Below are 24,950 nucleotides of genomic sequence, written 5' to 3'. Positions count from 1 at the left end.
ATACAGTCTTATGAAACTTACATTGTTTGAAAATATTGATTAGAATCTTAAAATACAACAGATATGTTTGAATATGAATTTTTGTGTAGGGTAGTCCACTGGTAGTATATTTGAATATACTTTAGGGGGTGCTTTAAAATGCTTTAAAAAGCTTTAAAATAGCTTTTGGGGGTGTTGGACTCGATCCATCTGTGTTTTGATCATCGTTCTGAATCTGATCAAGGCATAGTCTTTGACAAAAATGTGATTTTCTCAACTTTTTTTTAAAAAATGTTGCCTTTCTTTATGAAACTTACCGACATTCAAGTGTTGATAAAAACGGAGGCATGAAGCTAATAAAATGTTTTTAAAATTAAAGTACAGTTAAAGGTAATTTTCAAGTATAAAAAATAATATCTACGTTTGAACATAGTAGTATTACTGCAAGTGCAAAAATAATATATAAATAGTAAACTATAAGTATAATGTTATGTTCACTTAAAGAAAACTTGTAAACTAGTAGTTTACTGAGTGTACACTTCAGTGTGTACTTTCATAAACGAAAAAATGTACTAGTATTAAAAATAGTAAACTACTAGTATACTTATAAGTTCACTTGTAGTACAGATGCACTACAAATGAGAAACCTAGTTGCTTATACTTTTATATGCTAAAAGTTGGCCAATTTAGTCCCAAACAGTACTGAAATAGTACACTTACAAGTTTAATACAAGTACACATTGATATTAATATACTTACTAGTATACTTGAACATTACTTAAGTATAGCCTACTTCATAAAATTAACTTGAAGTATAGGCCTACTTCTTTTTCGTAAGGGAGCTACAGCCACTCAAACTTATTCATCCCATGTTAGATTAATAGTGATGTTGAAAACTAACTTAAATAGTTTATACAATATGTTACGACATACGAGGATATGAAAAACACGAAAGTATCGTTCAGTCAGTCATCATCAGTCAGTCAGTCAGGGCGGGTCTGGGAAACGCGCTCGCGCTGCAGGGAAGCAAGAGAGAGTCATTACACTAATGTTTGGGAATTCCGCTTCCGTTCAGTGGAATTCAATAATCCTCCACAACTTTAAACCCGCACGTCTAGATAAGAGCCACATTTACTGTATTGTCAAATGGCTTCTTCAACGCAGAAATCACCGTCCTCGCCGAAAGCTCCCAATCCGAAGTCGCCTTCCTCCAGGAAAAAAGATGAGTCTTTTCTTGGAAAACTTGGTGGAACTTTAGCAAGAAGAAAAAAGGCAAAAGAAGGTGTGAATTCAACTTAACTGCATGGATAGCCGCTGTCTCTGATATTAGGCTCTCTTATTTGATTCTATGCATGTCAAATAAATCTCTCTGCTCTCTAAAGCTCACTTATGTTAATGCATGGATCTGTCTGCTATACTGTAAATAGTTATGAACACCTGCACTGTGTTTGTTTCATTTTATTTTTTACAGTGTATTACGTAATGCAGTAGTGCAATCTTATAATAGGCCTATATAAATTATACAATATAGGCTAATATATGTATAATACTAATTTTAAAGTTATTTTAAAATGTGCTTTTTATCTCAGAAAAATCTTTCTTTCTTTCTTTCTTTCTTTCTTTCTTTCTTTCTTTCTTTCTTTCTTTCTTTCTTTCTTTCTTTCTTTTGTCATGTTACTTGTTTAATTTTGACCATGTAAATTGTATTACACTGTTGTTGATATAAACTTAACAATGTGAGTGTTTACAAAAGGCTGCCCTTCTCTGCTGTGACCATATAAGGAAGAGAAGTGGCTGTTTTAAATACTCATTGTGAGATTTTGGGTAAATATGTAAAGGATTGAAAGTTATTGCCTATTTTCACATTAAGAATTCTGGGTAACACTTTATTTTACAGTGTCCTTGTTACACATGTTACATGTAGTTACTGTAGTAATATCTATAATAGGCATAATTACATGCAACTAACCCTAAACCATCCCTACCACAACCCTTTAGTAAGTAGGGCCTACATGTAGCTAATTATTATTACTCAGTACTTAAATATATAATTACACTGTAAAAAGGATGCCTTAAAATAAAGAGTAACCAAATTATGTTTTGAATATAATCAGTACACTGTCAGAAATGTTTCAAAATGATGTTAAAACAACATATTTGTTTTCTTAATTTTTCCTAAAATATCTGTAATCCAAACATAAGAAGAAAAAAACTTGAAGAATTTATTGTTTGTGTATTTCTTTAGTTTCTGAGTGTGCTGATTTGTTCACTGCAGATCCTTTGACATTCATATATATATATATATATATATATATATACTGTATATATATATATATACATCATAGGAGAAATTGTTTTTCATGTTTTTCTTTTCTTTTTTTTGGTCCCATGTGGCAGAGACATATTTAGTTAGCTGGTATGTTTATTTGTGGGTTTAGATTTTCACTGAGAGAAAGAACCGCAAGCCACAACAGGAAGGACCATCTGGCACCCCGAGAGAAATGAAAAATCTTGTCAAAAGTTCATTTACAAGCTGTAAATCTGCTGTTATGGATACGTTCTAAACCTGTGAGTTCATTGGGAAGTTGCTTCTCCTTGCCGTCCGCTGTTAGAAGCAGCAGCGATGGCAGGATTCGGCGTTGATTAAAAACAGGATGTCGATATCTCTAGGGATCTGTACCGATTCTTCTTCTGGACTGCCTCTCACAGAGATGTGCTCCAGCATTGCTTTACTGATCGGCCAGTATCGACGGGCCACTGGGCAGATGGAGACAGAGAGGGTGTTTAGGAGATCACCTGCTTGAGACACCATGTGCTGATTCAGGATGGCAGACAGGGTCAATTAAATGAGAGATTCAATGGAACAGCAAGATTCAGAGGCTTGATCTATAAGCATTAACTAACACTAATCTGTTAATAGGTTTGAGAGTTACACATCCAATGTCCACTATAACACTAGCAAGCTATTTAATGATAGCAATTCCCCACTGACGGCATATTCATGTCATAGAGCGAATTGCAATCCCTTGTGAAAAAGAAGTGTGCTTAATTGTGTAGAATGTGCACCTATACACCCAAGTTAAACCCAGCCCGATCTGCCGACGATTTGATTTCGCCCTCCAGCTCAGGCTGGTAACATGCACATTCTTCTATCCTGCTTCCGTTACAAATCTGCAGGGACCAATCACACTGGCTTATCCACCTGGCGCGCTATTGGCTCTCGCACGACCGTCAATCCAATACCTTTTAACCTCTCGACGATGCTCAATGGCTTCTTTAGTTTAGCAAACAAATCGCTCGAGTGGGTGTAAATGCCACTCACTTTCATGTTTTTTTGGCACAACCTGAAAAAATCACTCAATGCCATTGTTGCATCTGCAAACCGCCGATCAATTCTCCAAACCAACATGTTTGTTGACACGTTTCCGGCCTGGAGTTTTCGCGTCGCTCTGCAAAGTACATCACCCGGATCGTTGTTTCGATTGGTTTTAAAAGATTGAGCTTTGTCTGGTGATAGCCAGACTACCTGAAGTGTATTTCAAATCTTAAAAATATTTCACAAAAAAACTACTAGCAGATAATTATGAAAGCTTGTTTCCGCCACGGAATAAACCAATTTAAAAGATAACTGCAACTTTTTATCTCACAATTCTTCCAATTCTGACTTTTTTCTCACAATTGCGAGAAATAAAGTCATAATTGAGAGATATAAATTCCGACCTGAGAGATCTTGGGCCCTATTTTGCACCCAGCGCAATTGACTTTGTACACCGACGCATATATCATTCCTATTTTGCACCCGCGCACAGCGGACTTTTCCCTCCACAGACGCACGTCGGTAAAGTAGGGAATGAACTTGCGCTCCCAGGGGCGGTTCAGTGAAAAGAGGAGGCGTGTTCCGGCGCAAACGTTCCCTGGTGCTATTTTGCAGGTTTAGAAAACAATTCCGCCAGTGACCATGAAAAACCTAGTCTAAAGTCAGTGGCGCATTGCGCATGTTATTCGGATGCTATTTTAAGGGCGCATGCTTGGCCATAATCGATGTAGCGTGTGCACAACGCGCATACACTTTGATTCTCTCATCTACACACAGACGCAGCAGTTTTCATTTTTAGAAAACCATACATTATTACAAGGAAAAACATTACGAGGGAAATCATTGTTGTGTCCATGAAGATGTGAAAAAATAGACATAAATCTAGCTTACACATTTACCCAAATTATTATACGCCAGTTTAACCGAAGCTAATTTGGGTGGGTTTCTCCATCCCCATACAATGTCACTTCTCTGTGTTTTACGGCCCTGACGAGAACGTCGGTCTCCTCGGCTGTGAACCGCTCCTGGCGTGCGCCTGGCAAATCCGCCGTTATAATAGCAATCCGCCATGGAACAAGCACGCCTGCTCTTAAAGGGAATGTGAGATGATGCTCTGATTGGTTTATTTCACGTTACGCCCAAACCACACCTATGAATAATGAAGCTACTTCAGACCAACCCATTTTAGATTTGCGTCGGGCGCAAGAGTCATTTATCCCGCCGGTATAATAGCAACAGTGCCCAAGACCCGCCCACAAAGTTACTTGCGTTTTGCGCTTAATACTTGCATTTCAGATCATTAAAATAGGGCCCATAAAGTCAGAATTGCGAGATATAAATTCTGACCTGAGAGATATAAAGTCAGAATTGTGAGATATAAAGGCAGAATTGCGTGATATAATGTCAGAATTGTGAGATATAAGAATTGCGTGATATAAAGTCAGAATTGCGAGATATAAAGTCAGAATTGCGTGATATAAAGTCAGAATTGTGAGATATAAAGTCAGAATTGTGAGAAATAGTCAGAATTGTGTGATATAAATTCTGACCTGAGAGATATAAAGTCAGAATTGCGAGATATAAAGTCAGAATTGCGTGATATAAAGTCAGAATTGCGAGATATAAAGTCAGAATTGCGTGATATAAAGTCAGAATTGCGTGATATAAATTCTGACCTGAGAGATATAAAGTCAGAATTGCGTGATATAAAGTCAGAATTGCGTGATATAAAGTCAGAATTGCGAGATATAAAGTCAGAATTGCGAGATATAAAGTCAGAATTGTGAGATATAAAGTCAGAATTGTGAGAAATAAAGTCAGAATTGCGTGATATAAAGTCAGAATTGCGTGATATAAAGTCAGAATTGCGTGATATAAATTCTGACCTGAGAGATATAAAGTCAGAATTGCATGATATAAAGTCAGAATTGCGAGATATAAAGTCAGAATTGCGAGATATAAAGTCAGAATTGCGTGATATAAAGTCAGAATTGCGAGATATAAAGTCAGAATTGCGAGATATAAAGTCAGAATTGCGTGATATAAAGTCAGAATTGCGTGATATAAATTCTGACCTGAGAGATATAAAGTCAGAATTGCGAGATATAAAGTCAGAATTGCGTGATATAAAGTCGTTATTGCGAGTTATAAAGACAGAATTGTGAGATATAAAATCGTAATTGCGAGACAAAGTCGTAATTGTGAGTTATAAAGTCTTGCGAGATACACAGTCATATCATATACAGTAATCAACCAATCAGATTTGAGGGACAAGTTTACAGTTTATGTCAAATTTAGGCTTTCAACCAGTTAGGTGTTTCTACACCATGTGTTAGTCACCTCCGTCCTAAGGATGAGACATTAAACCGAGGTCCTGACTCTCTGTGGTCATTAAAAATCCCATGGCACTTTTTATAAAGATTAGGGGTGTAACCCCGGTGTCCTGGACAGATTCCCTTCATTAGCTCTTATCAATCATGGCCTCTGAATAATCCCTATCCATTAAAGCCATGGCTCTATCACTCTCTCTCTACCTATAGCTGGTGTGTGTGTGAGCGCACTGGTGCAGTCGTATCATACGTCTGGATACTGAACACTGGTGGGTGAGGATATGACTGTAAAGTGCTTACAGTAGTGCATTGTAAAGCACTATATAAATGCCTCATTCATTAGTTTGTTCGTTCGTTCGTTCGTTCATTCATTCATTTGTTCGTTCATTCGTTCATTCATTTCATTCATTCATTCGTTCATTCATTTATTCGTTCGTTCATTTGTTCATTCATTCATTCGTTTGTTCATTCATGTACTTATTAATTTGTTCATTAATTCGTTCTTTTATTCATTCATTAATTTGTTTGTTTGTTCATTAGTCCGTTCATTCATTCATTCATTTGTTTAAATGGTAAATGGATTGCATTTATATAGTGCTTTCACAGACCTATGGCCACCAAAGCGCTTTAGATATAGCCTCACATTCACCCATTCACTCACTCATTCATACACCGACGGTGTATCATTCGTTCATTCATTCACTCCTATATTAATTTATTCATTCGTTCATTTGTCCGTTCAGTCTTTCGTTCATTCATTTGTTCATTCATTCGTTCAATCATGCATTCATTTATTTGTTCATTCATTCATTTGTTAGTTTGTTCATTAGTTCGTTCATTCTTTTGTTCATTTGTTCATTCATTCAATCATTTATTCATTCATTCATTCATTCATTCATTTATTCGTTCATTCGTTTGTCAATTAATTAATTCAATCATCCATTAATTTGTTCGTTCGTTCATTTGTTCGTTCATTCATTAATTTGTTTGTTCCTACATTCATTTATACATTCATTCATTCATTCATTACTTGTAGGGTTGGGTTTAGGGGTGGGATAGGGTTAGGCTTACATTTTCAGACAGGATTGTTGTTTCAGGATCAACAAAACATGTTGACCCAGGAATGCGTCTAATTCTAGAATTTTTTAGGATTTATAAGAAAATAATTCTAGAATTTTTTTTTATGTTACAATTCTATAGAATATTTAGTATAATAAAAAATACACTCTTCACCTTCAACATAATGTTGAAATGGGATTTGAGATATTTTGTACTGGTTTCTGAACATTTTTCATTTTGGCAAATATTGCTGTAGGCTATTGATTGAAGGTCTGAATTGTAGTTCTTTTGTTAATCTGAACGTGTTCAGGGATGAATGCATAGCATTAAATGAGAGGCTTTGAGTAGCCCCCTCCCCAGTGAGGCTAATGCTGCATAACTGACCTCCAGCGATGAGAGGCACAGCTTAAAAAGAGCTGTGTGTTCAGCTCTGCCAGTTCTTTGAGTATTGCTGCTAGATGATGCTACAATTTATGAGGTCATATCATACAACATTATAATAGTTTGAGCGAAAATATTAAGCTACTCAAGGTTTCTTGCATCAAAACACTGATGATTTTTCAATAACAAGACTTAATATCTGAAGTAATTTTGCTTCTCCTTTTTTTACCTGGCTGTGACTAATGGACCAAGTTTATGAACGGACGAGGCTTGGCTGACATATAAAGATGTTAATTTATTAATCTGTTTTGACATCAGAAAGTTGCAGAGGTCAATGAAAGGTCTTGAGTTCAGACTTTGAAACTTACTGTATATTTCATCGTACATTGAGATCTTGTGAAAGCAAATTCTGTTTTTCATGACATGAAGCATGAAGTGGTTCAAGAGAAAATCTTTTTATGTCATGCGTTGTGATGCATTTCTTTTCATAGTGTCTGAGCTGCAGGAGGAGGGTATGAATGCGATCAATCTGCCCCTCAGCCCCACGCCCTTTGAGCTGGACCCTGAAGACACCATGCTTGGTAAAATTTCTCAACATTACTAATTCAGAGTTCAACCACTGCAAGCCTCTAAAAGCTGCTGTATTTCCCATTTCTCTCAAAAGACGAGAATGAAGTCCGTACCATGGTTGATCCCAACTCAAGGAATGATCCCAAACTCCAAGAGCTGATGAAGGTAAATCAGCTGTTCTCTTCATGGAGAGCTTTGGCCTTTTCCCTTGTCATCTATCATGCAAAAATACACGTTCAAATCCTGATCTAATGTTATGCCATAAAAGAGCCATTTTAGAATAATGTGAAACATTATTTGAAGACATTCACTTTCTAATAACAGAATCCCATGCTACTTTGGGATGCATGGATGATTGCAACTCGCAAGGGTAGATTACGGTACGGTAGTCTATTAACATGCATATTCAATTAGTCATTTTTCAAAGATCCCACTTCTCCGGTGTTTCTTGACAGGTGCTCATTGATTGGATCAATGACGTGTTGGCGGGAGAGAGAATCATTGTTAAGGATCTAGCTGAAGACCTCTATGATGGGCAGGTTCTTCAAAAACTCTTCGGTGAGGAATCTGTTCTGGAAAAGAGCTTATATTGTTGTTCCATTAAGACCCAGTATTGTATTGTGTTTTTATTCCCAGAGAAACTGGAGGGAGAGAAGCTGAACGTGGCTGAGATGACTCAGTGTGAGATCGCTCAGAAACAGAAGCTGCAGACTGTTCTGGAAAAGATCAATGACACCCTCAAAGTTTCCTCCAGGAACATTAAATGGAATGTTGACTGTATGTACTGTAGCTTTGGCCTCTTTTCTCTTTGGCACGCTGTAATTATACTGTTCATTACTGTTCATCACTCAGCTGTCTTTCCCTATTTGCAACCAGAACGGTTAGTTTTATTATTTTTAACACCAATTGTGGTCACTGGGTATTTCACTGATTCTGCTTAAAGGTATAGGGTAGGCAATTTAGGAGCGGCTAGCAATAGCAAGCTAGTTTTGAAAGCATTAGATCCCTCCTGTTGTTGCTTCTGCTGTTTATTCTGTTGTGTTTTCCTCAGCGGTTCATGCGAAGAACATTGTGGCCATTCTTCACCTGCTGGTGGCTCTTTCTCAGCATTTCCGGGCCCCTATCAGACTGCCAGACCATGTGTCCATTCAAGTAGTCGTGGTCCAGGTGCTTTTATTTCTCCGTTCATAATTTATAGCTAATTCATTTGCTTTAAGCTTCTCAGTTGCTATATTGTTTTACTCACATTTAAGGGTCTTGTCACAATAGACCTGAATGAAAACATGAGCAACAACCTTCTGTGTAAATGTTCATAAGTCGCAATATGGCAATTGACTTATTGACTGAATAATTTTACATTTACAAGGATATTTATTCTGTTTGGTGTTTCATGAATGAGCTACAATGATTATAAAGATCACGTTTTTTTAAATAACCTTTAATCATAAATATACCATAGTAATACAATACTGTTTTAACTTGGTATCATACATTGTGATGCTACAGTAATCACAATAGCAGAAGCTTTGTTTGCCGTGGTGAATTTCTGATAAAGGTTATAAACTTTCCCTTTCTTTTTACATTATTTAATAAAATGTTTCACTATCCCAACAGAAACGAGAGGGAATACTTCAGTCTCGGCAGATTCAGGAGGAAATTACAGGCAACATAGAGTATGTTTTTAATTTTAATTCATAACAGGCCTTGCAAATAAAAGAGTAACACTTTACAGTATGACATGTTAACATTAACACAATAGTTAGCATTAAATGCACTGAACTAACAGTAACCAACAATATATTTTATAAACATTAAAGGATAATTCAGGTATTTAGCCCTTTGAGTCTATTTTCTGGTTTGTTTTGGATGAACTGGAGCGGTGGACACAGAAATTTTGACGATGGGTCCTGTCTCGACTTTTTGACTGGTTTAGAATCGCCTTTGAATGCTTCAGAGTGGCTGTCTTATGCACGAACATGTCCTTAAAACAATCCTTAACGTTCGTTTTCTAAACTGTGCAACTCACCGAGTGGTTAGTGGTGTTCGTTGATGTTCCAAAACAAGTAGCGTAGCGAAATACAGTTTCTGTCGTGTTTTATTTGGCATTTTGTAAAATCCCATTGATTTCTGTTGGAGGACTCATTGCTCGTTGATATTACTGCGCTTCAGACTCAAATATCGAGCGGAAGTTTATACGCGGTTGTGAGGTATCTGGAAAAAAATTTGCACTATAGCAAATAACACGGATTGAAATCATACATTGCGCCGATATATTTGTTTTTAATCATTAACGAACACCACTAACCACTCGGTGAGTTGCACAGTTTAGAAAACGAACGTTAAGGGTTGTTTTAAGGACATGTTCGTGCATGCCCGTAGCCAGCCACTCTGAACCGGTCAAAGGCGATTCTAAACGAGTCAAAAAGTCGAGACCGGACCCGTCGTCAAAATTTCTGTGTCCACCACTCTAGTTCATCCAAAACAAACCAGAAAAGAGACTCAAAGTGCTAAATACCGGAATTATCCTTTAACCAAGATGAATAAATTCTACTATAAAATAGGCTACTCTATATTCTTAGTTTATGATAATGCACTAATGTTGATCTATAAAAAAAAAAAAAACTTTATATCCTATAAATGCATTTATAATGCTAAAAGCCCCGATATACTTCAAGCGAAATCGCAGAACGAACCTGTGTGACGTCATTTTGAACAAAATCAGGCCAACACTGTAGTTCTGTCAGGACCACTATGGTCAAATACGATTGACAATTAGCATACAGTTTGGATTGGAAGTATGGTTCTGTTCTGGGCAAGAACAGCCTAGCATGGATAAGAGCAGGGAGAGCAGCAATATCCCCCCTTAGGGTAAACAGAACAGAACCAACATGAATTGGCTTGTGTTTAAGATGTTTGTGCGCTTGCGTGTGCCTTATGAGATCTTACTATAACTTACAAAGATACATAACAGCTACAAGTGTATGCACTATGCAAGCACTATAGATAAATCACTATACAGGATTTACCCTATTATACTTTATCGACACAAATTGATAAGTCAAACAGCAAACAGCCACCCACAAATAGTCTATAAATAGGCTGTCTTTGAGTTAACATGAACAACGGTTAAATTACTCATAATACCATAATTCCTCCGTTCAATTAGGCCTAAGACATAGAGAGACACGCAGACCTATAACAACCCAGCCACAACACACAGTTGGGAATAACATGCCTTGCCTTAACACAGAATGGATTTCAAGGACTTCGCGCGCAGATCAATGGCTTCCAACGTTTATATATTTTCAACGAATCTTTAAGTTAACTCCATAGACAGTATATGGTTAACTCATGTACTAAACATGATTGGAATTTGCACCGCAGCGCCACCACACCTTGATGCTCATGACAAGAATAGCATGTATAGTTATCTTTATTGAAGTGAATTAGGTTTAATTCGCCGTCATGCATGAATTAATGATATTTTTTCTGTTTTACACATAATAGTCCACGATGATCATATTACACAAAACTGATATTGCACGTCAAAATAACAGATTGTCAATATTTTTTGAGACCCCCCAAAATTTCACAAATCACGTTTTCAGGGGAGCCCATCTCTTATTAAGGGGAGCCGAGCTCCCCCTAGCTCCCCCGTAGTTCGCACCACATCGCGACATCAGATGCTTTCTTATCTTCGGTTTTCTCACCGCTGTCATTTTTGTTGTGTTTATTTTGTTATTGAGAGGAAAGCGCGCAGCACATATTTACATATTCATCTAAACGTTGCTCTCAGCAGTGTGGGTGTCATCGGGATGTTCGCTAACAGTTTACCGCTGGTCGCGTATTTTGATTTCTTTTTACACCTAAGCAAAGAGCGAAAAAAGACCTTCGCCGTGAGTATATCGGGGGATTATTTCCCTTTTGCAGGACAAAGAAATAGAGAAAATGAACAACAAGGCAGAGAACAAGAGTGTCTGTCGCATTGTTTAACGTGTATTTGTTTGGTTTACATGTTAAAATCATGCAGGCATCCGGTGGCTTCATCATGCAGTGACATGAGAGTCATGTAGCAGTGTGTGTGTGTGATTTGCAGTGGTTGTAGAGGTTGAGCAGCGGGGCTGTTGCTCTGCCAGTTCTCCACTGCTGCTGCTGATTATCAGTGGTCCAGTGGGCTCGAGATAAGGCAGAGAGTAGCTCCTCGGGCAGCAGCTGCTGAGACATGCCTCTGCCCCGGCAGAACTGACTGTGGAGCCGCTGCTGGGCACGCGTCCACTAGGCCAATATCCTGGAACCCAGTTCTGTTTGATCGGCCCGCTCCTGGGACCGGAGCATCCCCTTCCCCCCTAATCTTTTTGTTTGCCTTTCATCCTGGCACTCTTGATACGACCCTCTGATTTTTGCTTGTTATTTTGCCATTTAGTGACTGTTTGTGTAAAACCCTTTCAGTCAAAGATAAATAGATTGTGGGTCTCTTTTGTTGCTCAAATTATTATTGAAATAATAATCCTTTCTTTTCCCTTCCCCATAGGGCATTGTCTGGAAGATATGGTGTGTATTATTATGTTTGCTTATATTAAAATTAATTTACAGTGGCCTGAATAACATTTTGAATAATGTATGAATGCATCTGTATTAGATAGATAGAGTTTTAAAATATAAAAAAATTTCTAATGAAATTAGACATTTTTGAATAGCAAAATGATTTAATGTGTAAACAAAAATGTATCAGTTAAAGTCCCCCTGTAGTTAATAATTTTATCCCTTAAAACTCATCTTTGATCACCAAAATGACATATTTAAATCGTCATGCCTTAAAGTAGCTTGAATGTAACTCTACACCCGTTCCTCATTTAGTATACGTGGTTCTATGAATATGCAAATGAGCCCCGCCTCCACTCACTCACACCAGCTCAGAGATCCACTCGTTGACGATCACACGTTGACCTGATTGGTTACAAGCTAGTTTGTGACGTCAGAAACACCAGCGATTTCAAACCGTGTTTTTGAGACTGTCTTTGATTCACTGCAGTTTAAATGAGAAAATACTCAGCAATGGTGTCGACTTATGAATTTGCACATGGTTTTTCTTAAAGCATATTAAAAACACCACATAGACATATAAATAACATTAAAAACTTAATTTTCACCACAGGGGGAATTTAAGTAACATTGAATATGTAGTACACTAATATTGTACTATATCCAAAATATATCAAATTTAACTTTAAATGGACAGGAAAAAAATTAAGTGGTTTGAATAGCAATGCAGAGTGGCACAATTAGAAAAAGGGGATTTTCTAGAATGAACCTGTAAGAGTTTGGACACTTTATTGCTGTCAAACGTTCATAGTTGATGTGATGTACTAAACCTCAAAATAAAATTGTATATGTTTTCTAATGCCTCCCTGCAAATGAGCAATCATGTCATATTTTACTTTAACAGAGCGAGACGCCTTTGATACCCTTTTTGACCATGCGCCAGATAAGCTGAATGTAGTGAAAAAGGCAAGTGCACATCACACTATTTCTTGAGAGGTTTTACACACTGAGAGCTTTGACTCTTGACTCTGAACTTTTGGTCTCTCTTTTTTTCAGACTCTTATCACATTTGTGAATAAGCACTTAAACAAGTTGAATCTGGATGTGTCGGAGCTGGAAACGCAGGTAACATGATTTTGACTCACAGAATATCACAGACATGTGCATATCCAAAAAACTGAAATCCTAATGTTTTGCGATTCCCTCCAGTTTGCAGATGGCGTGTACCTGGTCTTACTGATGGGACTCCTAGAAGGACACTTTGTGCCCCTCTATAACTTCTTCCTCATCCCTGAAAATTTTGATCATAAGGTAAATTACTGTGACACTCTAGTTCATAATTAAAGGATTAAAATAGGCATTAAATAGAAATCACTACTGACCTCTGTTTTGAGACATAATTCTGAGTAAAAATGGCTTATTGGAAGAGAAAACAATGTAGGGAGGCACTGTATTTTAATGACCCACCAAAATTTTCAAGCTTCAAAAAGTTCTTAAAGGCATTGTAAAAGTAATCCATATGAATCGTGCGGATTAATTCTTCTATAAATGTACATACAGTACATAGAGCACATCAAAAATGGTTAATGGCAGCTCAAACATGCTTGCATGACATGCAATAACGAACCTCAAGCAAGAATGTTTGCACTTTCATTTTCTATATTTGAAGTTCTATGAATATGTGTTGATCAATGTTTATATGTGAACAAATGAAAAAAAAAAGTATCATCATATTATAAGACAAAATCTCTTCAGAAGACTTGGGTGAAACTGCTTGATTCATATGGATTACTTTTATAATGAAAAATTTGGTGGAAAGCACTGTCAATGGAGGGACAGTGTTATTAAAGGTACAATACGTAACTTTTTTTTGTTCAAAATGAACAAAATTTCAATGTCAATACATCATCAATCCTTCTTCCAAAATGTGTTTTTGTCTTACCCTGATTCACTATGGTGAGCATATTATAAGTGTTTATATTTTAGACCTAGCAAGATGATTTTCGCGAGAAATTCCATACATACGTCACTCGCCCGTGCGTTTCTCGTCACATCCGTAAATAGAGTAAAGTTGCTGTGGCTACTTGGACACGTATATGGAGTTTCATAGGTTAGTTGTCACAACGAGTGAGAAAGGTTGACACGGAGCCGCTAAATCTCCAACCTCCGGGAAATCACCCGTTTTAAACAATCAGCGAACAGAGGAGAGAAAGAGAACGCGACAGAGCTCGTAATAAAACAAGAATCAACATCGGCTTGGTTTTTCGGGGATGTCGAGAACTGAGAGATTTAAAATGGAGACATGGAGATGATGGCGTTTTTTATTACTAAACAGAGGAGTAAGGTATTTTATTGTACAGATAAATTGCCATATGTGCTCTAACAGAGTTCATTGTTAAACATGATCTATTATGAACGGTCATATTCATCCGCACAGTCACGCAGAGCCAAAGCACAACCAAAACAATGTTCTTCCGCAAAATGCATGCAGTCTTTTTAACTGCTAGAGGGCCAAAAGTTACATAGTGTACCTTTAAAGATTACAAGGTCAAAAAGATATACACTAATGAATCGTTCACAATAAGACCAGTAAAATGCATTAACAAAAAAAGGTACCATTTAATGCCACTATTTGTTTTAAAATAGTTGATTTCTCAATGTCACTTACTCTCAGCATTGTTTCACATGTAATGTATCAGGTGCACAATGTTTCGTTTTCCTTTGAACTGATGCAAGATGGCGATTTGGAGAAGCCAAAGCCCAGGCCAGAAGGTGAGATTAAACTTTTCTCTCAGCGTCTTGCAATCCTTGTAATGAATAATGTGCTTCACGGTGCTTGATTTCTAAGGAACAGTCATGACACGATGCCTGATTGCAGGAGTTTATTGTAGTTAAGAAGAGTTGCCATGTGTATTAGTTGAATTGATCTCCTCTACTGTTGCTGTTGAACTACTTGAATGAGAAGCTAATCAACAGATGGGGCTGGAGTTGTGCTGTGGTTGCTTTACTCGAAGGCTTTGTTTAAAGCCTCAGTCGCATGCTGAATTTACAATTGCATTTTCATTTCGCTGCAACAGAGTTCCTCTGTGTAATCACAAGGCTTAAACAACATCTGGTTAATGTGGTGCAGATGATCTAACTGAGAATATGCCTTATGGGCGGCTGTTACTAAATGAGGTTTAATGCAAAATACATTGACACCATGAAATGTGTTGCTGTTAATTATTAGTGAGGATTTCTAAGGCAAGCATCTTTATCATTTCTCATTGCAGGGTGAGTGGTTAAAATATAGCTAGTGACCAGAACATGATTTTGATGTGGGTGTGGGCTCTTTTTACTTAGCAACACCCTAACAACCGCTTAGAATCCCTTGTGAACAAGTGTGCTTAATTGTATTGAATGTGCACATGTAGTGTAGGCCTACTTAAAGAGAGGATTTCCATGACCATATTACTTAAAGGGTTAGTTCACCCAAAAATGAAAATTCTGTCAGTAATTACTCGCCCTCATGTTGTTCCAACCCCGTAAGACTTTCGTTCATCTTCGGAACACAAATTAAGATATTTTTGATTAAATCTGAGAGCTGGCTCACTCCTCCATTAGGCTTCTATAGGATCGAAACTTGAACGTTAGTAAAGACATCGTTAAAATAGTCCAAGTGATTACAGTGGCTCAACCTTAAATTTATCAAATGACCAGAATACTTTTTGTGAACATTAAGAATACTAATTTTAGTTCAACTTAATGCATTTGTTTAAATGTAGATAAAATCAATTGAATGCAACCACTTACGATAATTTTTTTTTAAATTAATTTCAACTAATTTTTTTTTTCAGTGTGTGTGGGCCTCTGAGTGAGTTCACGTAGTGTAACAGCACAGCGCTTCTGGATAAAATCAATTGAATGCAACTACTTACGATACATTAAAAAAAATAAATAATTTCAACTTATCATTTTTTTTAGTGCAGAAGAAAATGAATAGTTGAATAAAGTCTTTATTTTTATTTCTTTTTTGCTCACAAAAAGTATTCTCGTCACTTGATAAATTTAAGGTTGAGCCACTGTAGTCACTTTAATAACGTTTCTGGGCCGGCAAGTTTCGATCCCATATGGAGGAGTGATCCAGCTCTCAGATTTCATCAAAAATATCTTAATTTGTGTTCCGAAGATGAACGAAGGTCTTACGGGGTTGGAACAACATGAGGGTAAGTAATTACTGACAGAATTTTCATTTTTGGGCGAACTAACCCTTTAATACACTTAAAAAGTGCAATGTCAAATGAAAAGTTTTACTTTAAAGTGCATTGTTGTTTTTATTGCATTGCTTGCATTATTCTTTAGTGAAAATCTAGTTGTTAATTAATTTTAGAAGCAGCACTTGACATTAGCAGTTGAGGTGTCTGGTATGTTAAGAGAGAGGAAAGATTATGTTTGATATTGAAATGAACAGTGTATACAGTCATACCTCAGTCATGTTCAGATCTTTTATGTGTGTCCCCAGACATTGTCAACTGTGAGCTCAAGTCCACGTTGAGGGTCCTCTACAATCTCTTCACCAAGTACAGGAATGTGTAGTGGCAGAGAAGCAGCGAAACTGCTTGATTTAATAAAGCCAAAATGCTCAGTACACAGAGATCACATCCTTATCAGTATTATATTGCTGTTTTTTTTTTGTTTTTTTTATGTTTGAAATTGAGCATATACATATATTTATTCAGTCTGAAAGATATTTAGCAATCACATTCCGTTGACCTATTTATATCATATTAATATAATATTTTATGATGAATATGAAATAATGCACAATACTGTGATACTGTACATGTATTTTGTTTGTTGGCTTGATTTCTTCAAAAACAAAGAGTCACTTTGGATTCTTTGGCTTCATCTATCAAATGCATTTAAATATATATGAAGTGTGTTTTTATGATAGCAGATACAAGATATAATAGTAACCTATCTTTTAAAATGGATTGAGAACAATTAGGCTGTGGGAGAATTATACTGATGCATGAAGATGTTTGCTAGAGTTAAGAAAGTAGCATGGCCATTCAATTAAAATAGATTCAATTAAATTGGTTTTTGCACTGTAGAGGTTTAAAGCCACCATGAATCAAATTTGACCAATTTAATATTTTTATGGAATATGTAGGTTTTATTATTAAAGATTTAAACATTTATTTATGTTCCCTCATAATTTTGAATCAAAATAACTTCTCCATCTCTTCTCTTCTCTGATGACGAGGGCGGGGCAACCTGTCACTCACATGAGATCCACCAATAGCAAACCACAACCATCCAATCAATTCCTCCTGGACTAAATCAAGTCCCGCCCTACATTTCTTTCTTGTTTGAGAAGTGAAACAAGACCACAATATGAGCAAAAAATAAATCAACTAAACAATTACATAAAGCACATACATTTACTTCAAACAATTATATTATCAATAAGTTTTTACAGTGCTTTAACTCTAACTCTTTTTTTTATATAAGTTATACAAGATTCAACAATTTTTTTAAAGCAGTTTAATGTAATTTAGGTTGAAATGACTTAAACATCCAGGTTGATTGTATTAAAAAATATATTTTTAAGTCTAAAATACAAAATAATGAGCTAAATTATGATTAGTAGGCCTAAAGATCAATTTCCAAAAGGATAAACATAAAGTAACTTTTTTTTTTCTTTTTTTTTTAAGTGTACATTATAGTCATTGTTTGTGAAATGAAATTGTAAATTTTATTTGAAAATGTTAAAAGATAATGGTTAATACAGTTTTATTTATCATATGTTCTTACATTTATTTTTGTAACATGTTTTTGTAACGGTTTTGATATTTTTACTATTTGCAATGGTTACTTTTTTACTGTTTTTATAAGTGTGATTTTGGGAATTTAATCATATTAAAATCAATTTGGGTCAGTTTGACCTTCAGACATCATAATAATTCTTTCAGTCATGACAACTCTTGGATTGAATTATTTCAAACAGCATTTATTGCCATGGGGCACGGAACATACATAAGCATACAAACATTTATTGTCAATGTTTTCAATTAATTTCAAGGTTTTCAATATTCAGCTCTATACATTCAGGCGGTCACATTAGCGGTATTTCTGCAAAGTTTTGAAAAGGTCAAAAAAAGGTCATTTGTCAATATAAAGTGGCGGTGTATAAGAAAGCACATGCAGCTCACACAAAAGCCACTTTCTGTTTCCAAGCAACTTTCTGTTGATCAATGCAGCAATTTCGTGTGACCGTGAAGTTGAACGTGAGCAAAATTTGCGTAAATTCGCCAAATTTACAGTAATGGCTAGATCGGTTTAGGGGAACGATTGCATGTCACCACTTTTAACAATGCATGTGGAGTGGAGAGACAGAAAGGTCCAGTGCAATAATTCCACAGAAAGTCTCATATACTGACAAGCACAAAAGTAACAGATCAGTCCTAAAAATTGTAGGTTGTCTGCTGTTTCGTGAAGCTACTAAATTGCAGACCCGCATTGCAGGCTGTCCGGGCATATGAAGTGTTTTTAAAAATAATGTTCTTCCTATCATGTACTGTGGCTGGTGTTAAGTGCTGGTGTTTAATACGAAACGTGTGTTTAGGAGAGTCTGCAACAATTGCCTTTCGATAAACCTTTGTTCCGACGCATTCTCTGCCGCCCCATTATCACTAGAGGTAGGGGATTTAGTGGCGAGTGTGTCTTCATCACAGAAGAGCCTTTGAGAGCAGAAATAACAGAGAAGAACACCTGTGCAATCGAGCGTCCTGCGCGAAGGTGTCCTGCATTGTGGTGTCCCCACCATTAGCAGCCCGCTGCAATTACCTTCCCCTGAGTTTCCTTCTGATCCCTCCCTTCATAATATCAAACAAGACCATGAGAGCGTTTCTGCTTCACCGAGCCAGAACCGCTGTTTACTCACAAATACAAAGGGGTGAGGCGAGGAGCCACGGAAATAGCTGCTAAATGCTTGACTCTCACTGGCCAAGCATCTGATCTGAGCTTCTATTGATTTGTACTAAAGATCCTGGTCATTACGAGTAATTGATTCTAGCATCTAAGCAGTGTCTTTAGAGGATTATTAGAATGCCTCTGGCATTTATTCCCACCAGACAGTGCTTTTGAAGCTTTTTACATGTTACGTTTTATTAGCAAGGGCTTGTGTTGGTAGAATAGAGATTGCAATGGGCTAGTGTTTAAATTTAGTTTCATAAAATGGAATTCTCCATATTTACGTTACACAAGGCCATACCTAAAGTAAAGGTTCTGATTGGTGATTTAGGTAGCCTTGTGTAACAAGACCTTTATTACTGAAGGTCTTGGCTCTGTTGAGTGCTGCTGGTATTTTTGTAGGTCAACATTTTAGCATTTCCGGTTCCATCGTCCTGAGATCAATGGGTTTTTGGTTAATGTCTAAAATTGAGTACTCCATTAAATTTTTTTTTACAACTTTTACTTATCTCGTAAAAAAAACGCATTGCTAACAAGTGGCTAAATGGGACTTCAGAGTTTGTCAGAGACATTAAAAGTCATGTCGCCAAACAGGTAAACTCATCTCTACACGAATCAACTTTTACAGAGTCATTGTGTTAATCATGTTATCAGCCAATCAGACTTTGACTTTTCTTCTTCGAGAAAGCAGTTTAGTATGAAACAGTCATTAAACGGACTGTGGTTTAGGTAGTTTTTGTAACTTGATTAATGGTACACCATGTACTGTAACTTTTTATGTTCAAAATGTAAAAAAAAAAAAATTACATTACATTAATGTTTAATTTGTACATCTTCCAAACCGTGTTTTTGTCTTTCCTGAATCACTAAAGTTGGCTACTCCATGTTCTCTCCATTTTTACGATTCTCCGCAGCCTTTAGCCGCTGCCTGTAACGCGCTGGATCCTTCACTGGAAACCGGAAGTAACTCACTCCCTCTAAACGTTCACTCTTTGAATTCTTGCTCTCGGGAACAATACAAGTCTACACCATGTCTAAAAGTTTGCTTAGAAGTATTTCCTATTAAAGTAAGGTGGGCGTGGCTTTGTGTGGCAACATGCCCAGTGCATTATGAGTGGTGAAGTCTTCCTACATTGGCAAAATGGAAGACAAATACAAAGTTCTGTCATGAAACTCTAGATGGCACAGGCTGATTGGTCCTTAACTCAATCTGCTTGCAATCACATCGTTCTCAATAGGGCACAGCTGATTGGTTCCTGCTGTATCAGTAGCCAATGAGCTCGCTGCTCAACCTTCAAAATACCTGGTTAGCATTTGCCTTAGCAGTTGCAGTGCGCTTTAAGAAACCCTCCACCTTCCCCAGGTCCACCTGTATAGATCTGCAACTGGTAATTCATGCTATATTGTACAGCAGCATGTCTTACTTGTCTCTCTGTTTTCTTTAGAACTGATTTCAAAATATTTTTTTACCTTTTATTGAAAACCCATTTTCCAGCGATGAAGTTCCCCTTTAAACGTGACTATATTAACAATAAGGCACATCCTCTTGTGTTCATCGCTTGTAAAATATGTTCCTTTTAAAATATGTAAATAAACACTTGTAATTGCATGCATAAGAAATTCATTTGTGTGATCATTTTGCCACTGCTGTGGTTAATGTAGTTGCTAAAACTCACTTCGTGCCATTTTTGTAGCCTTGTGTCACTGATCTAATCAGCCCTCACATCTGGTTTTAATCATATTTAATGGATAAGTTGTGCCAGAAGCTATTCCCAGTTTAAGATCGCCTTGACAGATCCTGTTTGTTTATGAAAACTCATTCTGAGCCTCGCCGTTGAGGGTTTAGGAATATGAAATGGAAATAAGTTGCTTAATTAAATCATTTATTGCCAAATTGAAGTGATGTATGTCTTAGTGCGACTTTCAATGTTTAAATAAATTGAAAGTGGCACTGATGAATGGACTGTCATTAGGTGGAAATCTCACTCTTCCACATTTCACTTTGCCCCTCTTACATTAAACTAATAGCATGCTCTCAGAAATAGGGACAACACAAAAGAACACTATGATGTTCCCCTTTTCAGCGTGCTGGTCTGTCGTATAGCTTGTGTGGCTAATCCTTTTCTGGCAAGGATTGGCTATTAAACCCCCCTTCTTTTCTCTCTTAGAGCAACATCAGCAGCAGAATATGATCATAGCTTTATTTGTTGCGTCCCTGCAGTGTGGGATTGTCACAATGACATGCCTCTGAGTACCAGGAGGACCATCAAAGGCCGTAGCCATTGATCCATATCTTCAAACACTGCATTACAGAATTGAATTAAAGAGACATTTAGTCCACAAACATTTGGACATCAAAAACCTCAGCTGTTGCCTGGAGACTAGTGCTCTTCCTGGTTCTCCGCCAGAACACAGCAGCCAGGGATGGTACTGTAACACGGTGACATCTGAAAACCTCAGAGGACGTATTCAAATGTGTTTTTTTGCTTATTTTGCGCCACTATTAAATGCTTTATTATCGAAAATGTATTGGTTCAGATTGCGGCGTGTTGAGGAGAGGTGTGTTACTACTTTTACAACTGACTAGTATTGCTGGAATTCCATAGATCTAGAATACATTGAAGGGAGGCTTCAGGTCATATCCAGGTGCTTGATGATAAGCTGTTTTTACTTTTGACCAGTAAGCAACCCTTACATTCATGGAACCCTTCAAATGCACAAATGGTTCTTTATAGTGAAAAAACGTTCTTTATATTATTAAAATGTTCCTCACAAAAAAAAAAAAAAAAAAAGAGTCACCATGAAATCAAAATGGACAATTCTTAATTTTTATGGAATATTGCAGTATTTTTTTTATAAACAATTTATCCATGCACTTCCTTTTTTTTTTTTTTTTTTTAAATGCATGTACCCTTGTAATACTTAATCACAATAACTGGTTTCACTTTATTTTCATGGTCCCTTTAACACATTCTGTTGACATTGCACCTACTAGTCTACTGGTAGGGTTCTGGTTAAAATAAGTTGAAATGTACTTTCAAAGATACTTATAGTGAGTAATGTCTGTTGGGGAGCATCACGATATAGAGTTAGCAGATTTTAAGTAGACAGTCTACTAATACTCTAATGAGAGTTAGTTGACATGTAGCAAAGTTACTTATAGTCAACACACAGAATGTTCAAAAGGAACCATCAAAATAAAGTGTTACCAAATTACTTCCCCTCCCTCTTGCCATGACATTTCCGCTGAGTCCGAATATCCCTACTTCCATATAAATAGTAGACGAAAAAAGAGTAGGCCTATGTGAGACGAGTGGCATGTCCGAATTCATAGAATTCATAAAACAGTAGTTCCCGGATGACCTACAACTTCTGGTGAGATTCTGAAGTCTGCATTCGATGGACGCTTCACTATCCCATGATGCCACAGGAGAGGATTTGTGAATGTCAGTGAAGTGACGCATCTGACTCCATAGGTCACATGACAGTGACAACATGGCGGATGTAGTACGTCTGGATTACATTCACATTCACACATAGAACATGCTTTTTTAACAGTCGCAAAGTAAGTTTTAAACCGTTTGCGTTTTCGGACACAACACTCTTCTCTGATGACATGATCACCGGCATGAGGGCGGGGCAACCTGTCACTCACGTGAGATCGACCAATAGCAAACAAACCTATATTTTTTCTTGTTAAAGAAGCCATTTCACTTGGATATACGTCAAAAGATGATTGCGACTTCTGTTTCATACCGAACTGTTCACTGAAACTCTCTGAATATTGAGAATATCCAGAACATCTGAATATTGTGGCAGCGAGTTTTGCACGAGGATTGCCTACATTTCCTTCAGAGAATATAAAAATCTAATTTCTTTTAGAGTGTTTATTTGTTTTATGAATAGCTTCTGCTATTCTATGTAACATTCAATTCCCATACCACAGAAATTCAAAGAATCAGGCGTCGAGATATCAGCTTCTTTTGTTTTTCACCAAAATTATTTTAATTAAATTTTGATCACATAATTTCCACAGCAACTTTGAATGTCAATTATTACTCAGGTGTTCAGCAGAGGAATCTGATGAAAAGCAACATCAACAACATCAGGCATTTAATCAACATTTCTCAGTAATGAACTCTTTGTTTAAAGTAGCGGCATGTGTACGCACCGTCCCTCTGATTAATTGTGCTATGTGTTGACCAGTGCCAAACACATTCCCCCTGTATTTAAAATATCTTTCACTCCTTCCGCCTTTTATTTTTAGTTTATTATTCTCAAAAATAGTGTTATAAATGTCTCCTCTACCACAGCGTGACCCGTGAAGCCTCAGCATTGACCACAAGATGGCGACTCCATGTATATACAGTACTCATTCTCATATTTAACCACAACTGGAATGCGTCCAGCATCAAACTGAAGCTCTTTTGTCCACGCAGGCATGCTATCAAAACGCATTTTAATTCAACGTGCAGTTCGCGCCCAGCTGGATGCAGTTTAAAACGAATTTTCCACGCTGGCATCTCCTTTAAGTCGCTGCTGTGTTTTCGTTTAATTGAAAGTGCTTAATTTCAAAGTCATTACCATTAAAGAGACATACCAAAAATCTGATGGAAAAAGCCCTAGCCTACGTGGTGGCTTTGATTGTAGGACCTCTCTCTCTCTCTCTCTCTCTCTCTCTCTATGCTTTGATTGAAATGAAGCTCTGTGTTGTTATCAGTGAATGTTCTGGCCCTTATCTCTGCTCTAGGGCCGGGTCTGCTGTGCACCTGGCCTCGCAGGGGCCCCTGATTACGTGAGGTCACAGGGCAACAGCGGAGTAAACTAAACCAGAGCCGTACCACCTTGCTCCACCTCTAGCCCCCCGGAGCAAAAAGCCTGACACACTCCAGTCTTCAAAGAGCACACACACACAAACAAGGCCTTTGGGCTTTATCTGCCCACATCAGATTACACCGCTGATAATGGACATGGAAAAGACGCTCAATCAAGCAAAGGAGCGGTGTTTCACGTGTTTGTTAATGTCCGTCAAAGGCCCTGCAGCTGAGCATTTTGCCTTCTGTCTAATCAACTAAATATATTACTGATGCTTTCATTATTTTGTGAAGAAACCCTTTAAACTTAAAGCTATAGTTTGCCCAAATTTTTTAATTCAGTCACCCTCGTGTTGTTCCAAACCTGTACTGTATGAAACCTGTTTCTATATGTCATAATCATTTTGACATATAGATCATCAAGTTTTCATTACTTCATTGAGCTTATTGTTTCTGCCTTAAGAAACATACACTATTTAAATAAATAAAAAATAGCTAACTGTGTATATGTATGTATATTTGTATGTACATTTCTGAAATACATAACTTAAGACAGTTACCTCTGATAACAGATCGCTCTAAATTGTAATGTGGACTCATGCATTTTCTGTAAAGCTGCTTTGAAATGATGTGTATTGTGAAAAGTGCTGTACAAATAAATGTGAATTGAATTGAATTGAATTGAATTGAATTGAATTGAATTGAATTGAATTGAATTGAAATGAAATGAATGAACCATCTTCAAAATTCTTCAAGTTATACAGTGTTGGGTGTGTGTAAATGATGACTGATGTCTGCAGTCCCCTGACAGGTCAAGACTAACATAAATGATCAAATAACACAAACAAAACCTACATACAATAAAAACCTACATACACACACACACACACACACACACACACATACTATCAGGGCCAATAAATAAATAAATACTAAGGAATCAATTAAACTGCAACAATGTCAATGTTGACAGAGCTTCAGAGCAGGATTTTCCAAACGGGTTTG

The 24,950-nt window shown here is 37.0% G+C and overlaps 1 protein-coding gene across 2 annotated transcripts; it reads left to right on the top strand.

Moving 5' to 3' along the window:
- The first annotated feature begins 994 nt into the window (after positions 1–994).
- parvab (parvin, alpha b) lies at positions 995–24,619 on the top strand. 2 transcript variants are annotated; one of them, XM_084403919.1, is made up of 13 exons: positions 995–1,261; positions 7,557–7,646; positions 7,730–7,800; positions 8,091–8,193; positions 8,272–8,412; positions 8,687–8,802; positions 9,250–9,308; positions 12,167–12,186; positions 13,082–13,143; positions 13,234–13,302; positions 13,387–13,488; positions 14,877–14,949; positions 16,679–16,858. In XM_084403919.1, exons 1-13 carry the CDS (start codon positions 1,126–1,128, stop codon positions 16,750–16,752), a joined length of 1,116 nt encoding a protein of 371 aa, XP_084260045.1. In that variant the 5' UTR covers positions 995–1,125; the 3' UTR covers positions 16,753–16,858. The 2 variants fall into 2 exon arrangements, with proteins under 2 accessions (XP_084260045.1, XP_084260046.1); XM_084403920.1 differs by lacking the exons at positions 14,877–14,949; positions 16,679–16,858 and adding an exon at positions 23,882–24,619.
- The last annotated feature ends 331 nt before the right edge of the window (positions 24,620–24,950 follow it).

Source organism: Rutilus rutilus (genome assembly GCF_951802725.1).
Source record: "Rutilus rutilus genome assembly, chromosome: 3".
Taxonomy (NCBI): domain Eukaryota; kingdom Metazoa; phylum Chordata; class Actinopteri; order Cypriniformes; family Leuciscidae; genus Rutilus; species Rutilus rutilus.
The sequence above is the reverse complement of the archived record's forward strand: the minus strand, read 5'-3'. Positions and strand labels throughout refer to the sequence as shown.